This window comes from Gossypium hirsutum, chromosome D01 (assembly GCF_007990345.1).
Source record: "Gossypium hirsutum isolate 1008001.06 chromosome D01, Gossypium_hirsutum_v2.1, whole genome shotgun sequence".
Classification (NCBI taxonomy): domain Eukaryota; kingdom Viridiplantae; phylum Streptophyta; class Magnoliopsida; order Malvales; family Malvaceae; genus Gossypium; species Gossypium hirsutum.
Window position 1 is genome coordinate 437,601 of NC_053437.1, and position 19,167 is coordinate 456,767.

At 29.2% G+C, this 19,167-nt stretch overlaps 2 protein-coding genes across 3 annotated transcripts; both read left to right on the top strand.

Annotated features, from left to right (window-relative positions):
* Positions 1–6,727: 6,727 nt before the first annotated feature.
* Positions 6,728–8,262, top strand: LOC107928862 (cyclin-dependent kinase inhibitor 7). Its single transcript, XM_016860135.2, has 4 exons — positions 6,728–7,314; positions 7,441–7,496; positions 7,608–7,769; positions 7,967–8,262. The coding sequence occupies exons 1-4, from the start codon at positions 7,021–7,023 to the stop codon at positions 8,034–8,036; spliced, it is 582 nt and encodes a 193-aa protein (XP_016715624.1). The 5' UTR covers positions 6,728–7,020; the 3' UTR covers positions 8,037–8,262.
* A 3,307-nt stretch (positions 8,263–11,569) lies between these two features.
* On the top strand, positions 11,570–17,150 carry LOC107928956 (uncharacterized). 2 transcript variants are annotated; one of them, XM_016860272.2, is made up of 7 exons: positions 11,570–11,977; positions 14,396–14,453; positions 14,560–14,640; positions 14,755–14,790; positions 14,917–15,153; positions 15,241–15,382; positions 16,314–17,150. In XM_016860272.2, the coding sequence occupies exons 1-7, from the start codon at positions 11,796–11,798 to the stop codon at positions 16,784–16,786; spliced, it is 1,209 nt and encodes a 402-aa protein (XP_016715761.1). In that variant the 5' UTR covers positions 11,570–11,795; the 3' UTR covers positions 16,787–17,150. The 2 variants fall into 2 exon arrangements, with proteins under 2 accessions (XP_016715761.1, XP_040942551.1); XM_041086617.1 differs by having other exon boundaries at positions 11,617–11,977; positions 14,926–15,153.
* The last annotated feature ends 2,017 nt before the right edge of the window (positions 17,151–19,167 follow it).

Sequence of the window (19,167 nt, forward strand, 5' to 3'; positions counted from 1 at the left end):
GACAATTTAGAACATAGGAAACTTGTTGTCTCTTTTTTTAGCAAGTGGTAATATTTATCTTTTACTTGGGGAAAGGGTCTTTAATTATCGGTCAAATAATCAATTTGGTCCTTTATTATATTTAAATTTAGGATTCAGTCTCTATACTTCAAATTGGCATAATCTGGTTATCTACTTTTGTAATTTCAATTAGTTAGTTAAAATAGTTATCTATTCCAGTTAAATATAAATATAAAATTTATTTTTTTTAAATCACTTATTCAGAAACAAAAATATAAATTCATGTCAACATAATGAGTTGGATACGGTGTTTTTAAGAAGAAAAAAATCCACATCATCGTTTTAGTCGAAATTTTTATTTTTATTTGGTCACATTTACATTGTATGGAACGAACAAAATGATAAGTAATTCAGACATACTAAACATGTAGAACAAGAGCTCGGGGGTGAAGCTAGAAAATTTTTAGGGGGCCGAAATTAAATTGTATAATTTTACCATTTTAATAGCCTGTATCTTTATAACTTTAAAGGATTAAATCAAAATTTTATATTTTAATATGTCAAAATGCAAATTTACCATTACTGATCTAAAATTTTATAAACTATATATTAGAGTTTAAATAGAAAATTTTCCTTATAAATAGTGATTTGGGCCAAAAGGATGGGTTTCTTGAAGCCCAATGGTAAACTTTATACAAGACCATCAATCAATTTAACGATATGGCCCTGGCTTTCTATTTCATGGCAGTAAAAAGAAATAGGTTAATATATTATTTGATACCCGGTTTAGTTTTAATGCTCGATTTAGTAATTATTATTTTTATTTGGTACTTAAATTTGACTTTAATGTTTAAATTCAACTCAGCTCTCGAACAGTCAAGAACCAATCTTTTAATTAATAGAATTTTTAAACTCCACAAACAAACAGGGTTAAGGGGTTACAAGTATCTTATAGAAATATTAATAAAATATTTTAAAAATAGATATTTAAAAAAAGACATGTCAAATCTTTATGGCTGCTTGTGTAATAAAAAGGTATAATACCAGTGTACTAAATATTCACCTATAATAAAATATTTTAAAAAAGAGATACATAACCATTTATTAAAGTACCAATATATTAAATTATATATATATATTTGTTTTCATATGCAAGAGGGTAAGGATGTAGGAATGTACATGTATATCTGCTAACATTATCTCAATCTGAAAGTGTCATCAAATTTACCTTATCTCCACAGTTTTCACCTTACACCATTGAAGGGATAATGAGGTCTAGTCTTACAAAATCATTAAGATGGAATAGCAGAAAGATGAGGTTGTTTGAATAAGATTGAATCGAATACTTAGAATGATTTTAGAGAAGGGTTTTGAATCGAATATTTTGATTGATTCTAGAGAAGGGTTTTGAATCGGTTGATTTTGGAATTGGTATAAATCGATTAAACTGGGCAAAAAATTGGTTGAACTGAATGGTTAAATAATACTTTTAATATTTTTTATCAATTTTAATGATTTATTTAATCAATCTAGTTGAACCAGTTGAACTAAGGAATTGATGGTTTGACCGATTTTATCACTTATCTGAATCTTAAAACCTTGATTAAAGCCGAAACAAATATTGGATGGAAATTTGTTCTAACAATAATATACACAAAGGAACCGATGCATTGAGTATAAATATGTACAAGAAACATCGAGAACTAAGGAATGTGATCGGAAGTAAGAGAACTTGCAAAATGTGCAGCACAAATAAACATTCTTACGTTGGCCACGTAAAATAAAATTTTATTGAGGAGATTTTGATTGTTTTGAAAGAAGATTTCAAAGTGTTGCAGTCAAGGCTTGACATTAGAGGTGTTTATGGGCTGGGCCGGGCTGGGACCAAAATTTTTTGACCCGTGTCTTAGGCCCGACCCAAAATATGGGCCTAAAATTTTGTCCAGGCCCGGCTCGGGAAAAATTCTTAAGCCCGAGTCTGGCCCATTTTTTAATAAACACCAAATTTTTTTAAAAAAATAAAAAAGTATTTTAAAAATAAAAATATATAAATTTATTATATTCGGGCCGGACCAAAAAAGTGGTGCCCGAGGCTCGGTCTATTTTCTAAACAGGCCTCGTTTTTTTGCCCAAACCCATATTTCGGGCCTATATTTTAACCCGAACCTTCCTATATTTCTGGCGGGCCGCTGGGCCGGGATACACCTTCAACAAATTTGGTATTTGGTTTGATGTGTCTGTTTTCGATTTTATCACTAAATTTTGTCCCCCACTTTCACTGAAAGCCTCAGAGGTTCACAGAGTGAGAGTACCTTTATTCACTAATATATCGTACTCATCTTACACACTCTCTCTCCATAAAATCTCTTTGCGATTTTCAACCGAAGCAAAAGACAAAACTCGAAATTAAAATGAAACGTAAACACCTTAAATTTAATCCCAAAACTATTGAAAAAAAATCCATCAATTTTCATCAAATAACACTTTTCAAACTTCTCCTCAAACAGTCAAAATCCCCACAACAAATTCTAATTTATTTATAAATACATGCCAAACTGATGAAGCAAAGGCCAATGTGTTCAAATGGGTCTGCCATAAATACTTTAGTAATGGTGATAATATACCCACCGGCCTACACTTTTCCATCTTAAAATTTGATATTTTTCAACTTCTTATATTTTATTTATAGTTTTTTTTTTGTGTTTCATAAATATTTATAATTTAGAGTTTAAACGGTCATTGTTATTTTTTTATGTATACATTATACCTGAGTATGAATTAAGTCGGGTTTTGACAAAATTTTAAGCTCATTTGATAAGTTCTGACCTAAAAAATAGGTTTAAAATTTTACTCAAGCTTGGCTCGCTCGTATTAAAATTTTTTATATAATTTTTTCGTAAAAATATAATACACTGAAAACATTAAAATAAATGTTTCCCAACAAATTGAAAATAAAAATAATATGCTTAAATAACAGTAAGATAAATGCAACTTAACAAGTAAATACCACTAAAATAGTAGCAAAATTAACAATAAAATAAGAGTTATACAATATCTAAACAATAATAATAAAATAATAACAACATAATAGTGAAATGATAGTAAAACAATGAGAAAACAACAAGAAAACAACAATTTTTTTTTATAAATTCATGTTGGATTGGGCCCTAGCCCAAAAAAATAGCCTTGTCCGATGCCGGACCCATTTTCTAAACGGGTCCTATTTTTTGTTAAAGCTCATTTTTCGAGCTTATAATTTTTTTCAAATCCTCTCACTTTTCGGATGGACCTAACTTAACCCATAGACAGGTCTAATGTACATCATATATGTATATTAAAATGGTAATTAACAAATAATAAATTTAATATTGAAGTAAAATTATTGAAAGAATATAATAATAATAATGAAATTAATTTCAAAACAATATTTATTAGAAGTCAGATATCTCCTTTTTTTTTTGGCAACAAAACACAATAATTTAATTTCACATTTGACACGGCACCACCGACTGGCTGTTTCCATTTATATGCCCATTCCCATTAATAATCATCATATCTATGCCCCTTTGTCTAGGTTTTTAGGTGTCTTGTTATCTCATTCATTTATATTTATTAATTTGTTTTTTAATATATATATTTAATATTTCTATTTGGTACGTATTTTTAAATATGCTATAAATTTCTATATTTTTTGAAGATTTAAAATTTAGTTCTTATATGTCGATTGAGTTATAGCTCGATTGGTATGAGCATTGTTGCCAATGCAGGAGGATGTGGGTTTAAGTGTGCTGAAATGCATTATCCTCTTAATTATGGGTTGAGAAGGGCTATGGGTAGCTCTAGACATTGTGTCGAAAAGAGCAAATATAATCAGAACTTATGATGAAATTATTCACACACAAAAAAGAATTTAGTCCCTTATGCTTTTATTTATAGAAATTTAGTCATTTTACTTTTCAATTTTAAAATTTAGGTCCAACCATAAACATTTTCTTTCTTTCTAAATTCAGGTTGATTACGGTGTGAGTATTTTTTCTATTTCAAAAAGTCATATCAACAAATTAAAAAAAATATTAGTGTTAACCGTTTAACTTGAAATTTAAAATTTTAAAAATAGAAACCGAATTCTTGGGATTCTAAATTTTTGAAAGTATAGAGACTTATTACATATAGCAATCTCTTTGGGTTCTCTTGATCCTTTGGCTTATTAGCCGCTTTCGTGATGATTTTTTTCTAATAGATGAGTTCCACCAGGTGTTATTGGCGAAAGTATTATACAAATAAAATTCGAAAGTGGCAGCGGCGTTACTGTTTTACTACTTGTAGTTTCTAGTGTTTTTTCTTAGTTGTATCGTTTAATTTTGTTTTCAGGAAGTTTCCAATGAGGTTGAATCAACCTAACATCTATGATAGCCTTGGGAATTAATTTTGTGCATCACCGATGCTAAAGAAATTTTTAGAATCTTTTCCGCTGTTAATCAAAGTTCATTGTTAGTGCAGTCAGCTAGGATGTTATTATTAGGGTGAGTTTGGATAGGCGGTGCGTTTACCTGCGGTTAGTGTAAAAATAGCGGTGGCGGTGAAATTAGATATTGTAGCGATACTGTAGCGTGAGAGAAAAAGTAAGCTAAACACACCGCACTAAAACTTACAATTGTTAGAAAATGGAAATGGGCAATTTTGAATGTTATTTCCGAATTGATTTCTTTGATTTGATGTCTTTTCCTATTTCTACATCACTTTTGTTGTTTAATGTGTTGCGTTGTCATTCTAATTAATTATTTTAGGACAATGTCATATTTAAACGAAAATATTGACTAAAACGTTAAATTTTTAAACATGGTAACTCATATGTCATTTCACATGTATTTTATGATAATCTTCGTGAATTTTAATTTTTTATAATTATTAGATTATGACATGACATATAAAACAAACAGTACCATGTTAGCATGAAGTATACGTGAGTTGTCACACCAACATCATTACAAATTAATGTTTTAGTTAGTATTTTTATTTAAAAAAACGTCATGATTTTTTTTGAAAAATTAATGGTGAAATTTAGCTAAAAAACCAAAATTATAAAAGATGTAAATGTTGAGGGTTAGATTTGATATATACTTTTATTTTTTTTTATAAAAAAATAAGGATAAATTTTAACTCTAGTGGTATAATTTATTTATTTATTTTGGATAAGCTATGGCCTAATTTATTTATTACCTTATTAATACAATAATTATTTTTATACATTTATTAAATAATTTAATCGTACAAGATGGGATATTCACGAGTTTGAATAGGTCGTTAGATCAGCTGTACATTTTATAATTTAAAATTTAACGTAATCTATTCAAGTAATTTTATAAATATTTAAAAATATTATACTATTATAATAAATTTTAATATTTTTATTAATGGCAAATAAATTATTTATTAATAAAAAATATCGTAATTTCAATTCGAAATTAAAAATTTAATTTAAATGAATTTAGGATTAAAAATAAATGTTATTGAACTTTTGACAAAGTTGACAAAGAGCGAGTTTCACATTAGGTAAATCATACACGAAATCTCTTCAGATTTATTTTGTTTTTTAATTACGAAATATTTTAACTAGAGGCCGGCTCGTATCACATATCAAATCAATTGATATTGTTATAGGTTATATTAGATCTGTTTAAAGACTGAGCATCTTAAATTTTTTTGGTCGAAAGTGAGTTTATCGATAATTTTTTTAGAAATTTTTAAAAAATTAGTTTGAATTGCTATTTATTAGCTAAAAAGATGGGGTTTTACATGTGATATCGGCAAAGCGATGAACATGAACTCCATTATGCTTAAGATTGCTCGTGCCCCTCAATGGGTACAGTGGAAACGACCATCTACAGGGATTTACATTTTAAATATTGATGGAGCAGTTAAATTGAGTTTAGGTTTGGCTTTGGTTGGTGGGTTATTGCTAGATGAGAACATGGGTGAAGTCAGAAAATTCTTTTTGGGGTCAAAAATAAATTATATATTTTTACGATAGTAAAAATATAAATTTACCATTTTAAGAGCCTATATCTTTATATTTTTAAATGATTAAATCATTTTTTTTCATTTTGGGGATAAAGTATAATTTTACTATTACTAATTTAAAATTTTATAAATTATAAAAGAACATGTATAGAAAATTTTCTATTTTAGGGGGTCGGAGCCCCTACCAACCCCCGGATGCGCGCCGGATCGGAATGCTAATTGGGTTGGGGATTTTATGTTGAAAATTGGCGTGACGGATAACATCTGAGCGGAGCTTTGGGAGGTTGGAGCGGGAATATGCATTGCAAGGACGCTGAGTATATCACGTTTGATTGTTGAACATTATGCATTACTAGTGGTTAAGTTTTTAAAAAGACCTCATGAGGCTTGTCATCTAGTGGATATGCTAATTAAAGATTGTTTAGATTTAATTGAGTCGAATTCGAGTACCATAATACTCAATTCAAGTAACACAAGCGTGATTTAGTTTTTATTTCAATATTTAAAAAGTTATATTTTTACTCTCGTAAATAAAATTTAATTACGAATGAGATTAATCGAGCTCAAAAACAAAAATTAATAAATAAACTTAGACGAACTTAACTCAAAATTCGACACTGGATACTCGATTTAAACTCAAATATAGAAATTAAAGTTTAAATCAGTGTGGAATTTAACCCAAGCTTACCATTATTCAAATTCTACTCGATTACATCCCTACTTGAATAGGTAATTTGAAATAATAGTAGACTGTGATTTAACCCGGCCCGGCGCCACCCATAACAGATCTTAACGTCCAAGATATCAACGACTCGAGTTGCATCATCCATCACCAAACCGCCCTTTTTTTATAACACATACTCTCCATTCTCTCCTCAATGAGAAACCCCAAAAATAGCTAAAAATGAAAAAATTGTTAATTTTGCTATAAAAAAAACCACTCAAAGAAACGAAAAAATTGTACGAGGAGCTCTAAACGAAGTGCAGAAACAGCAGGAGATGGAATCTTCAAGGACAAGTTTCACATTGTCAAAGAGAAGAAAAACCGTTGATTCTAAAGATTTGCAGGAATTGGAGTTACCACCGTCATCGGACATTAAACTCGGAAACTCTCGTCGCCGTTTCCTTTCGGATTCGGGGGACAAACCTATTCAAGTCTCCACTTCCTCGAATTTCGCCGGAGATATGTGTTCGAGCCTCGGCTCCGGCGATGGTTCATCCTCGGCTTCACGTTGTGTTAGCAATGAGTCGTGTGATACTGTTAAGCATAGCTCGAGGTTCGTAGATCTAGAGGTGAGAATTTTGAAAAAAAAAAATTCCTGCGCCTTTATTTTTTAGTGTTTGGTTGATAAGAAATGAAACAGGAAGGAAAAAAGATATTACCATTTCGCATTAGCTTTTTAATGTGATCTTTCGCAGGTCAAGAGTTTCGAAACTGAAATATCAACGTGCATCAACAACACTAACAAATTCAGGTTAATTTTCACTAATTCCTTCATTCATTGATTCCTTACTATTTTTCCTTTTTCAAATTTATATTTCAATCATTCAATAACTCTCCGTTTCTTTAAATCTCCATTTTTCAGTACGAAAACAACTCCAACAATCGAGCTCATCGGAGACTCAGAGGAACCGCCACATAGAAATACGCCTCCGTCTCCATCACCATCACCGCCGCCGATACAAGCGGAGATCGACGAGTTCTTCTCCGTCGCTGAAAAGTACGAGCAAGTCCGATTCTTAAAAAAGCAAGTGTTTCACTTCTCTTTCCTTTCCTTTGCTCATTTTTTTTCAGTGCGTAGGATAAGGACCGTAACCATACCCGCGCATTTTAGCATTCAGAGAATCAGGAAAAAAAATCCCCCCAAATCTCTAACTAACTAACAAACTTTTACATTTCGTTATATTCCTTTAGAATTTTCATTTATTTATATTTTAATTTCAGGTACAATTATGATATTGTCAAGGATGTCCCTCTTGACGGTCGATACCAGTGGATTCGGTTAAAGCCCTGAAAGTGAGAAGGAAAAGAGAGATATGTTAAAGTTACAGGTGGTAGCACGGAGATATAGCACCTGACAGTTGACAAATACCAAAACAGGTGGAGAATATCGCTTCTTTTTCACTTATTTGTACAGTTTTTTATTTTTTTAAATTTGAACTAATTTTTATTTATATTTTTAAGTAAATTAGCATTGATAGGGAATTTTGTTATTTATTTGAAAGTTGCGTTTTGTTTGAGCTTCCCTTTTCGATTTGCTTTCAACTTATCTGGAAATTTCTTTTTTTCTTTTCTTATTCTTTAAAAAATTAATATTTATATATTTTATAATTAAAAAAATAAAAATAATATTTTGTTGATTCAAGTTTAAACTAAAATTTTTTAATATTCAAATTCGTTATATAATAAAGGTGTATAGTTTTATAATTAAAAAATTATTAAAACAAAAAAATTAATTAGGCTCGATTGGTAGTTTGAACTATTTAAGTTCAGCTCGATAATTACCGAAACAATTTAAATTTTTTTCGAGCTAAACATCAAGATCCTAAAACCTTTACCTTTGCTAATGCTACTAATTCCTCATTTGTAATTTTTTTAATATTTATTATTAATATTTTATTAGATAAACTACACTTAAAGTCACTAAAGTATCAACGAGTTTATGTTTTAGCACTCAACTTCAAAAAGTTACAAATGATAATTGAACTATTCGAAAGTTTTTATTTAAGTCAATGTGCTATTAAAATTATTGTTGTATGGCCTTCTCTATTCGCACCGCCTGCACCAATCGAAATGTCTCATTCCTTTTATTCTTCTTCTATAGTTTAGCTTTTTTAACGAAATAGCTTTAAACGTAATGAATTTACAAACCAAAATTTAAATAGTTTTTTTTTCGATCTTTGACACTACTCGTTAATAGGTACTGATTCACTGTACCGATTATCGAATTGTTGCTTAAAACTCACTAGCCATGACTTTAAAAAAGCACTAAACAACTCAGTGACTTAATTAAAAACTTTCAAAAATAACTTAAATGAAAATTTTGAATAATTTAATGGTCATTTTATAATATTTTAAAATTGAGTGATCAATACTTAAATTTACTAATAATTTAGTATTTTTTTATTACTTTTGTAGCTTTGTTTTGTAAGAAAGAAAAAGTAAATTATTTTTATCTCTTTTATCAGTTATATACAAACAAAACAAAATGCCTAAACTTTTTTGTATTCATTACACTATTTTAGTCCGCAAAGAAAAAAGAAGTGAAGCTTTGTTGTTTTGCCTCTTCATTACATCCAATGGGACAAATATACATTAATAAAATAAATTTATTAAATTACGAAGATTATATTGCTGAAATAATGACAAAGAGCAATGAAATATTAGATCCTTTTTTGGTGTATAATACGGTAGTTTATACATTTTCATATCCAAATAATTTATTGTTTAATTGAGAATTTTTAATTAGTATTAATCAAGCTCGAATATAAATAATAAATTTTGAGTGATAAAATAATTTTTTTATATGGAAAACGATTTTAATCAATCTTAATCTATTAGAAATAAAAATTATTATTTTTCGTGGTTTTTATAACTTGTATGCTTGCTTTGGATGAGTTGCACACGTAAACGAGACATCTTTCGTATTTTATTAAAAAAAATACTCAAATTTGATTCAATAATTATTGATCCAATTTTAAATTTTGAGTCAAACTGAATTAAAACATGTATAATTTAATTTGAACGATAGGTAAATTTAATTGAACTTTTCATTTTCATATAATTTTATATTATATAATTACATTTTTACTTTTATTATACAAAAAAGAGTTTTATGTATAAACTACTCTGGACTAAAATACGAATGAACTTAATTGAACTGGAGTTTATTTTTTAGTATGAAAATTTACAAACAAATTTAATTAAAATGTAAAATCTGCTACAAGTCATTGTACTCTTTATGAATTCAAAATTTAGTAATTATATTTTCATTTTCAAAAATTTAGTACTTTTCAGATTTTAAAATTCAGGTCCAATTGTTAACACCGTTAAATTTATTTTTTGTTAAATTTGTTGGTGTAACATTTTGAAATAAAAACACACACTAGATAACCATGTAATTAAAAAAAACGATGTGATGAACTTGAATGTAATAAAAATAAATTTAACATTATTAACAATTAAACCTAAATTACTAATAAAAGTATAGAGACTAAATTCTAAATTTATGAAAAATATGATAATTTATGTTATATTTTAACATTTATTTATTTATCTGCTCATTACTATGATTGCAAGAAGTAACACCCTTCTATTTGATTTCTTTAAAAGTTAATAACTCGAGCTTATTAGATTTATATTCGAATATGATTTTATTGAAAAATATCCATTTAAGAAAAAACACGGATACAAAGTAACCCGAACCAAGGGTGAAGCTCAAAGTTTTATGTTAAAGAAATTGAGATGAAATTATAAATTTTTCAAAATCAAAACTACATTTGCAATTTTTAAGAGATACCAAAATGCAATGTTTCTATTTTTACAAGAGGTAAATGTCTCTTTCTTTCCTTTTGGGTTTATCGTAAACTCGAATTAAAAAATATTCAAACTTAGGGATTTGAACAAGTAATTCACAAGTACCTGAATCTTAGCATCAACCTTGAAATAACTTACTTCAAAACATGAGTAACAAACCCAAATGATCGGTTTAAATAATACCACTTGAAAATAATCTGAATCTAAAATTAGTCTAAATTTAAAATGATTATAAATTTCAAAACTCAAATTGAACCCATCTCAAATTAATTCAATCCGCTAAATTTATATATCACATATGTATATGTTTATTTTTTGAGAGTTTACAAGTACGGATAAATTACAATTAAAATACGTGTTGAAACTAATATAATGTATAATCAAATTAATATGAAATACAAATAGAAGAATAATTGAAATATAATCGACAAAACCTACCTAAAACAACTACATATGATAAGATTCGAGCATAAATACTTGAAAATCTTAACTTTTACTAACAATTTAATCTTTATAATTTATATCTAAGGGTGGCACCAAGAGGGCTGGTAGGCCAGGTCCCCATAAAATAGGAAAAATATAACTTTGGCCCTTTTCAATTTTATAAAATTAGATGTTAATAAATAGTAAAATTATATTTTGACTTACTAAAAATAATAAAATTTTAATTTAATTTTTTAAAATTATAAAAATATAAATTAATACAATGATAAAATTATATCATTTATTTATTAAGATATTTATTGAAACGAGCCAAATAACTAATAATCCACGTCCTGTAAACTCATTAAAAATATAAATACTACCCACAAAATTTAAATAAAATTATATTTTAACTCTGGTAATTATGTTATTTGATTTTGGTGTTAATTTTCCCATTATCATACGTTTAATTTGTTTCATTTTTATTCTCGGACAGAAACGACGTCGTTCTACTTAAAATGGGGCGCACGATAAAAAACAAATTCTAAAATGAGCTGGTATATATGCGTAAAATATCAAACCTGCCACATGGCACCTTTACACCACTGCCACCACCTCCTCCTCTACAACATTATCGATTCCAATAATTCAAAAAAAAAAAAAAAACCGAACCCACAAAAATTCACCAACCAAAATCTCGTTTTAATTTTCCCTGAAAATCATTGGGATTTGTTAAATTTCGTGGGAAAATCGAAAAAAGCAAAACCCTAGGAATTGAAATTGGGAGAAAAAGAAAACAGCTTTGATAAAAATAATGATGGGCGGCGGTGGAAGTGTGTATTGGGGAAGAAATCAAGAAGAGAGTAAACAAGTGAAAGGAATCGTTGTAATTTTCGCTTGGGTTTCGATTCACGAGAAACACCTTAAAAATTACCTGGATTTTTATTCGTCTATTGGCTGGAATTCCCTTGTTTCCCGTGCTGATTTTCTCAACGTGTAAGTTCCTTTATGACAAAATTATATATTTTGTTGTTTGGTTAGTTAGAAAGTAAGTTGAAGTGGATTAAGCTTAACTTAGCTACTTTAATTGTCTAAATTTGGTCATTTAGGTGAAAATTTTAGTGTTCTTTTGTTATTAATAAGTTTCTTTATGAATATATGTATATATTTTGTTGTTTGGTTACGTAGAAAGTAAATTGAAGTGGATTAAGTTTAATTTAACCATTTTAATTGTCTCAATTTCGTAATTTAGGTGAAAAAATTTAGTGTTCTTTTTGGTGGTTCTTTATGAATGTAAGTATATATTTTGTTCTTTGGTTACTTAGAAAGTAAATTATAGTGGATTAAGCTTAATATAGCTACTTTAGTTGTCGTGAAAAATTTTGGTGTTATTTTTGGTGGTTCTTTATGAATATAAGTATATATTTTGTTGTTTGGTTACTTAGAAAGTAAATTTGAGTGGATTAAGCTTAATTTAGCTACTTTAATTGTCTCAATTTCGTCATTTAGGTGAAAAATTTTAGTGTTCATTTTGGTGGTTCTTTATGAATATAAGTATATATTTTGTTGTTGGGTTACTTAGAAAGTAAATTATAGTGGAATAAGCTTAAGTTAGCTACTTTAATTTCTAAGTTTGGTCATTCAGGTGAAAAACATTAGTGTTCTTTTGCTATTTTTTTGATGGTTCTTTATGAATATATGTATATAATTTGTTGTTTGTTTACTTAGAAAGTAAATTATAGTGGGATAAGCTTAATTTACACTACTTTAATTGTCTAAATTTCGTCATTTAGGTGAAAAAATTGTTATTAGTAAGTTTCTTTATGAATATGTCTATATGTTTTGTTGTTTGGTTACTTAGAAAGTAAATGGTAGTGGGGTAAGCTTAAGTATGCTACTTTAGTTTTCTAAATTTCGTCACTTAGGTGAAAAAATTTAGTGTTCTTTTGCTATTTTTTATGGTTCATTATGAATATATGTATATAATTTATTGTTTGGTTACCTACAAAGTAAATTACAGTGGGATAACCTTAATTTAGCTACTTTACTTGTCTAAATGTATTCGTTTAGGTGAAAAGCTTTAGTGTCTTTTGTTATTTTTTTTATAGTTCTTTATGAATATCTTTATATATTTTGTTGTTTGGTCACTTAGAAAGCAAATTATCATGGATTGAGCTTAATTTAGCTACTTTCATTGTCTAAAATTCGTCATTTAGGTGAAAATTTTTTGTGTTCTTTTGTTATTAGCAAGTTTCTTTATGAATTTGTGTATATATTTTGTTGTTTGGTTTCTTAGAAAGTAAATTGTAGTGGGATAAGCTTAATTTAGCTACTTTAATTGTCTAAAATTCGTCATTTAGGTGAAAAACTTTCGTGTTTCTTTTGTTATTAGTAAGTTTATGCACAAGCATATGTATATATTGCTTTTTGGTTGCTTAGAAAGTAAATTATGGTGGAATAAGCTTAATTTAGCTACTTTAATTGTCCAAATTTCGTCATTTAGGTGAAAAATTTTAATGTTCTTTTGGTTTTTTGGGTGGTTCTTTTTATTATAGATTAGCTTGTGCTTCATTGAAATTCTGATGGTCAGAGTTCAATTAGAGGTTTTTCTTATTCTTTTTCTTGCTAATGATTGTGATAATTGGATTAATGGGTGTTACCGAACACTTATGTTCGATACATGATTAGATATAGTACATGGTACGGTCTTCCAAATGTAGAAAAAAATTGTAATAATTGGATTAATGGGTGCCATGTTATCCGGGCTCTTTTTCTCAAAGTATCCTAGACTTATGTCGGATACATATTTTGTGACATTGTACACTGTATGGTCTTCAAAAAAAATGAATATATCCATATTCAACACTTATCCCTAGTCAACCTGATTCTTGGTAACATAGCTTGGGTGATGGAATGGGTTTATTTTAGGATACTATTTTTTCACTCGAATTGTCCATCGTGAGGATGGACAGGATGTTGTTTGGTTTGGACATGAAGTTGGGGCTGTTTCTAAATTAAATGTTCACTACTGATATGACCAATGAGTTGCTCTAAAAGTTATTTGTAGGGTTGTATGGAGTGGATTTTGGAGTTCATAGGATCTATCTTACTCGGACTTAGTTATGAGTGTCGGATACGAATATGTGGCTAACATGAGTTTGGTTAGCTTTTTCTCAGTTTTTTCCGTGTAGTCAGAGGATCTATGTAGGTCATATCTCTATCTATATGTTAACATGAATGTAACACACATATAACTAAGCAAAAAATGAAAAGCCAAAGGAACATAGCTCTGCATGGTACTTGTCAAAATTTTATGATCTTCAATTTAACATTCCTTTGCTTCACTTTAGGCAAAATTCTTTTCTTGTTTTCTTTTAATGTACTCAAAAGTTTCATGTTACATTCTTTGTGCAGATATTATCCTGAGAGGGCTATGTCCTTAGCATTTGTTCTTCTTAACGAACTTCTCGAGGTCGGTTTCTTTATGTTTTATTCTTGATTACAAGATGTCTTAAAATTCAGTTGGTGATTACTGAACAACCTTAAAACATAAGCCATATTCGGTTCTTGGTTTCCAGAAACTAAAGATTAGAACTTGTCCAGTGGTCTTTGTCGCTTTCTCAGGCAGCCCTAAAGCTTGTATGTACAAGGTTTTTCAGGTACTATTATTGAACCTTTAATATTATTCCAATTCCGAATGAGTGTAGACACTTTTTTTGTGCTTTATAATTCCCATTGTTGCAGTTTAAATAATCTAGCTGTTTTTATTGTAGATTATTCAAGAAACTGGTGAAGGTCGGCTTAATCCGGTATCCTTTCTTTTTCCATTCAATTCTTGTTGCAATTTACTTGTTATATATAGTCCCTTTATGAAATATCTAATATTCTTAAACTAAACTGAAGTTTTTGTTGTTAATGCTCTTCATTTCATATAGGAAATCCAGTTGATTCGGAATTGTGTTTGCGGACAAATCTATGATTCTGGTCCGGTAGATTTTGCAAGTGATTTGAATGCCCGATTTGCATTACATCCCTCCATACGTAAAATGCCCGTACCATCGAAACTCGTTTCTTGGATCGCTAAAGGTGTTGCTTCTGGTCTTGACGGTCTTTATCTAACCAGGTTTGAGTCTCAGCGTACCGAGTATTGGGAAACCCTTTACTCCTCTGTTGTAAGTTTATTAATCCCCAGTGTTAGCTTGTTAAGTTGTTTTCGATCTGCTTCACTTTGGTTAATTTCCCTTACTCCTCTTTTGTAGGACTTAGATGCTCCATATCTCATTTTATGCTCGGAGAAAGATGACCTTGCACCATATCCAGTTATACGTGATTTCACCCAATGCTTACAGGATCTCGGGGCGGATGTTGAGATTGTAAAGTGGAATGGCTCTCCTCATCTAGGTCGGTCTGACCATCTCTGCTTTTTATTACTACCAAGTATTGTAACTTCCGTCAAGTTCGTGTCATATACTGATTATGGGTTTATTTTACGTATCTAGTCGATTCAGGTGCAGGGTGGACAGCTAAATGATATGTCTAAGCATATGAAAGTAAATTGGAGACTTTACATATTATTTGCTTGATTATAAGAAAGTAAAAGCATCATTAGCTGATTTATGAAAGGGTAAATTATACCAGTAGTCACTAAATTACAGGAAAGTTTCCGTTTTGGTCACTTAACTAAGTTACAATTTGGTCATTGAACTTTTTGGAAGTTTTCATTTAAGTCACTAAACTATTCAAAAGTTTTTTTTAAGTCATTGAGTTGTTAAGCATTTTTATTAAAAAAAAGTTCTGTCAGTGAGCTTTAAGTGACAATTCAACGTTCGGTATAGTGGATCAGTACTCATTGATGAGTAGAACATACTTTAGATCCAAGTTGATCTAATGGTCAACGTCGGAGATCTGAGAATTTTTTTTTTTTTGAATTTTGGTTTGCAGATTTGTAACGTCCAAAGTTATTTTATGAAAAAAAAACTGAACTGTAAGAAAGGAGAAAATAGAGTTTTCGATTGGTGTAGACAGTGTGAACAAAGAAAGCCATATAATATCAATTTTGACAACCCAGTGACTTAAACGAAAACTTCTAAATAGTTCAGTGATCAATTTGTAATTTTTTGTGTTAACCAAAATGAAGACTTACTTATAATTTAACCAGTAATGGTGTAGTTTACCCTTTATAAAAATAATTCATTTTTATGTCATCTTTCTGATTTACGAAAAGCCCGAGCGCTTGCTTGGAACTGATTGTGTTTTGTACTTCTAAAATGTTTGGTTACTTGTGTGTTCGGTTTTGGCAACTGAGATAATGTTATTCTATGCTATATTTCAGAACACTACAAGCATTATCCTATCCAATACAAGGCTGCCGTGGCCAGTTTCCTTGAGAAGACAACTTTGGTCTATTCCCGCAGGATCCGAAATCTCAGGGAAATGAATGGTATGCATGATGAGATCTCCGAGTTAATCTATGGCCTGCAGAAAGCAGCAGTCGACTCGAACCAAAGCTTTAGGAGAGTTGCTCTTGGTCCTAGTGACCACTTTTTCTTGCCAAGTTCAGCCAAATATCATAATAGTAGAGAGTCCGGATCTCTTCAAGATGAACGGCCAATCTCTCTACCTGTACAACCAAGCATCAATGCTCTTAGTGTCCTCGGCCAAATTCTCTTTGATGCTTGTGTCCCTAAGAACATTGAAGGTTGGGATATTAGATATTCAGGTTCCAGTAAGGGACAGCCATTTGCATCGGCCCGTCGGCGTTCACCTCCCCTTGGTATCAAGTGCAATCGTCGTTCAAGACTGTAAAGGTTCCCAATGAATCAAAATCCCATACCGGAAATGAATGATGCTTAGCTTCTTCTCAACTCGAGTATCGGAAACGAGGTCCGTGGACTTTTTTTTGCAGGAAATTGTGTTGGTTTACCTGTTGTGCTGCTTGCTTGTGATCATAATCCTTTGGCTAGAAGTGTACAGGTAGTGTATTTGAGAACATATGCATAGGATTGTATGTATGTATGTATGTATTTTTGGTAAAATGTATGTATATGTGTTATGCACGCATGCATGTACATAAGAGGATTCTAAGATATGTATGTATTAAGTGAGATATTATACCTCTGTTTTTATGAATTCTAAGATATGTATGCGTTAAGTGAGGCTTTTTATTAAATACTTCTATTCTTTTCTTCATGTTCTTCTTATTCAATCAATTCAGTAATTTTGGGTATTCATGAAATTTGGATTTTTAAATATTTTTTTATTTAGATTTGTCTAAAGGTGGTGTTATGTGCTAGGTCTAGTAGCCTTGGTCCATAAACAAGGTTGGAATGAAATTTTATTTTATAAGTTTATATTAAAGGTTAGTAATTCAAAAATATTTTAATGCTTTTTTAATTGTAAAACAAGCTATTGGATAAGGTATATTTTAAATTTAGTTTTTTGTTTTTCTTTTTATATTTTTATGAATTTAATACTTTCTTTTTTTTTAAAAAAATTTTTAAAATTTAAATCAAATTGTTAACATGATTGTTAAATTTATTAGTGTGATATTTTGAAACATAAAAATTAATTTAGCAGTAATGTAACAAAACAACAATGTTGTAATAAACTCGAGTTTAATAGAAAATTCTTAAATCATTCTAGATTTTTAAATCCAAACAAATAAAATAAATAAATTTCATGTATAAAGAAAACAGAAGTTTAAAGCATATTTTAAGTTAAGTAAATAAAATTTTAAAACAAAAGAGTTATACAGTTGAGGGATTTAAGATCCCTTCTGTTGACACCAAAATGTAGTAAAGTGAGCCAAGAACTGCAAGTAACTGAATTGAAGAACAAGAAGTTAAGAGGAAGAGCTCCCACAAAGTTTAATTGAGAGAGATGTAAAAGATCAAGCTCTCTTTACAAAATAGGTTCGGGGAAGTAGACTCCTTATGCTCAAGTAAATTAGAAAATACAAATCTCGATTTTAAAACATATTTAGTAAAGTAGGTTATTTTTTTCAAATAGGGAAATATACCGATCCGAGAGAGAAATAGAAAATGCTTGCTTCTTGCAGGAAGTGTTTTCAACTTACATGTCGAAAAATACTTCCTAAAAACGTGCTTACTTTTGACATATCAGCTTTTTTAGTAAGATAGTTAGATATTAGTGTTTTTATCATTTAGTCTTCAGTTTGATTTTTTTCCTAACATTCTTATTTTTTATCTTATGTTGTTTTAATATTTTTTTTAAAATTAATTAGTGTTCTTAATTAATAAATATAAAAAATACAAATATGAGTAGGAGAAAATCAAACTTATGACTCAAAACCTCAAATCATGCAACTATAAGAGTTAATGTGTTAAAATAAAACGCGTTTTGTGGAAAGTCATTTTCAATACGTCAGCTAAAAACCCTTCCTATAGACTACATGATATATTAACAATGATGTGATAGCAATCTTGTTGGATTGATCAAACATGAAATAGACTCAATCCTTGTTGGAGATGAAAATTTAGTGAAGTTTGGGATATGTATAATAATTAATGTGCCACACAGTTTTTTAGAATTAGATTAGTGTTTGAATTGGTCAAGCCATTGGGGTGATTATTTTCAACCAATTCGTCTGATTCGATTAAACTAATCATTAAAATTTTCATAAATATAAAAAATTCAATTCAATTGTCCGATTTAATTGATCCGTATCGATTCTCTAGTCAACCAATTCAAAGTTTTTCTTCAAATTGATACCTCAATCAATTCGCAGTCTAACTAATTCTACCAATCGATCAAATTTAGTTCAAACTATCACACTATTACACTTCCAATACAAAACTAATAATTTTTAGATTAAATATACTTCTAATAGTAATTTTTAACCTTAATTAAACATTAAAAACAAAACATTTATAAAATTAATACTTAAATTAATTTAATAGAAAATCAACATCCGGATTCTAATATCTAATCTGTTACTTTTTTAATATTGAGTTTACTTATGGATCGAACAAAAAATTAATACAATCTGAACAAAATTTAAATTTAAATTTAAATTTAGGTTGAGGCTAGAAAATGAACCTAAAATTTTATTACAATAGATCTAGATGATGGGAGGATTAATTTAAAATTTAACTCTGGAAGAAACAAAAAAGGAAAAAAAGAAGAAATGCTTTTCATGTTCTTTCCACTCATACATTTCTCTCTCT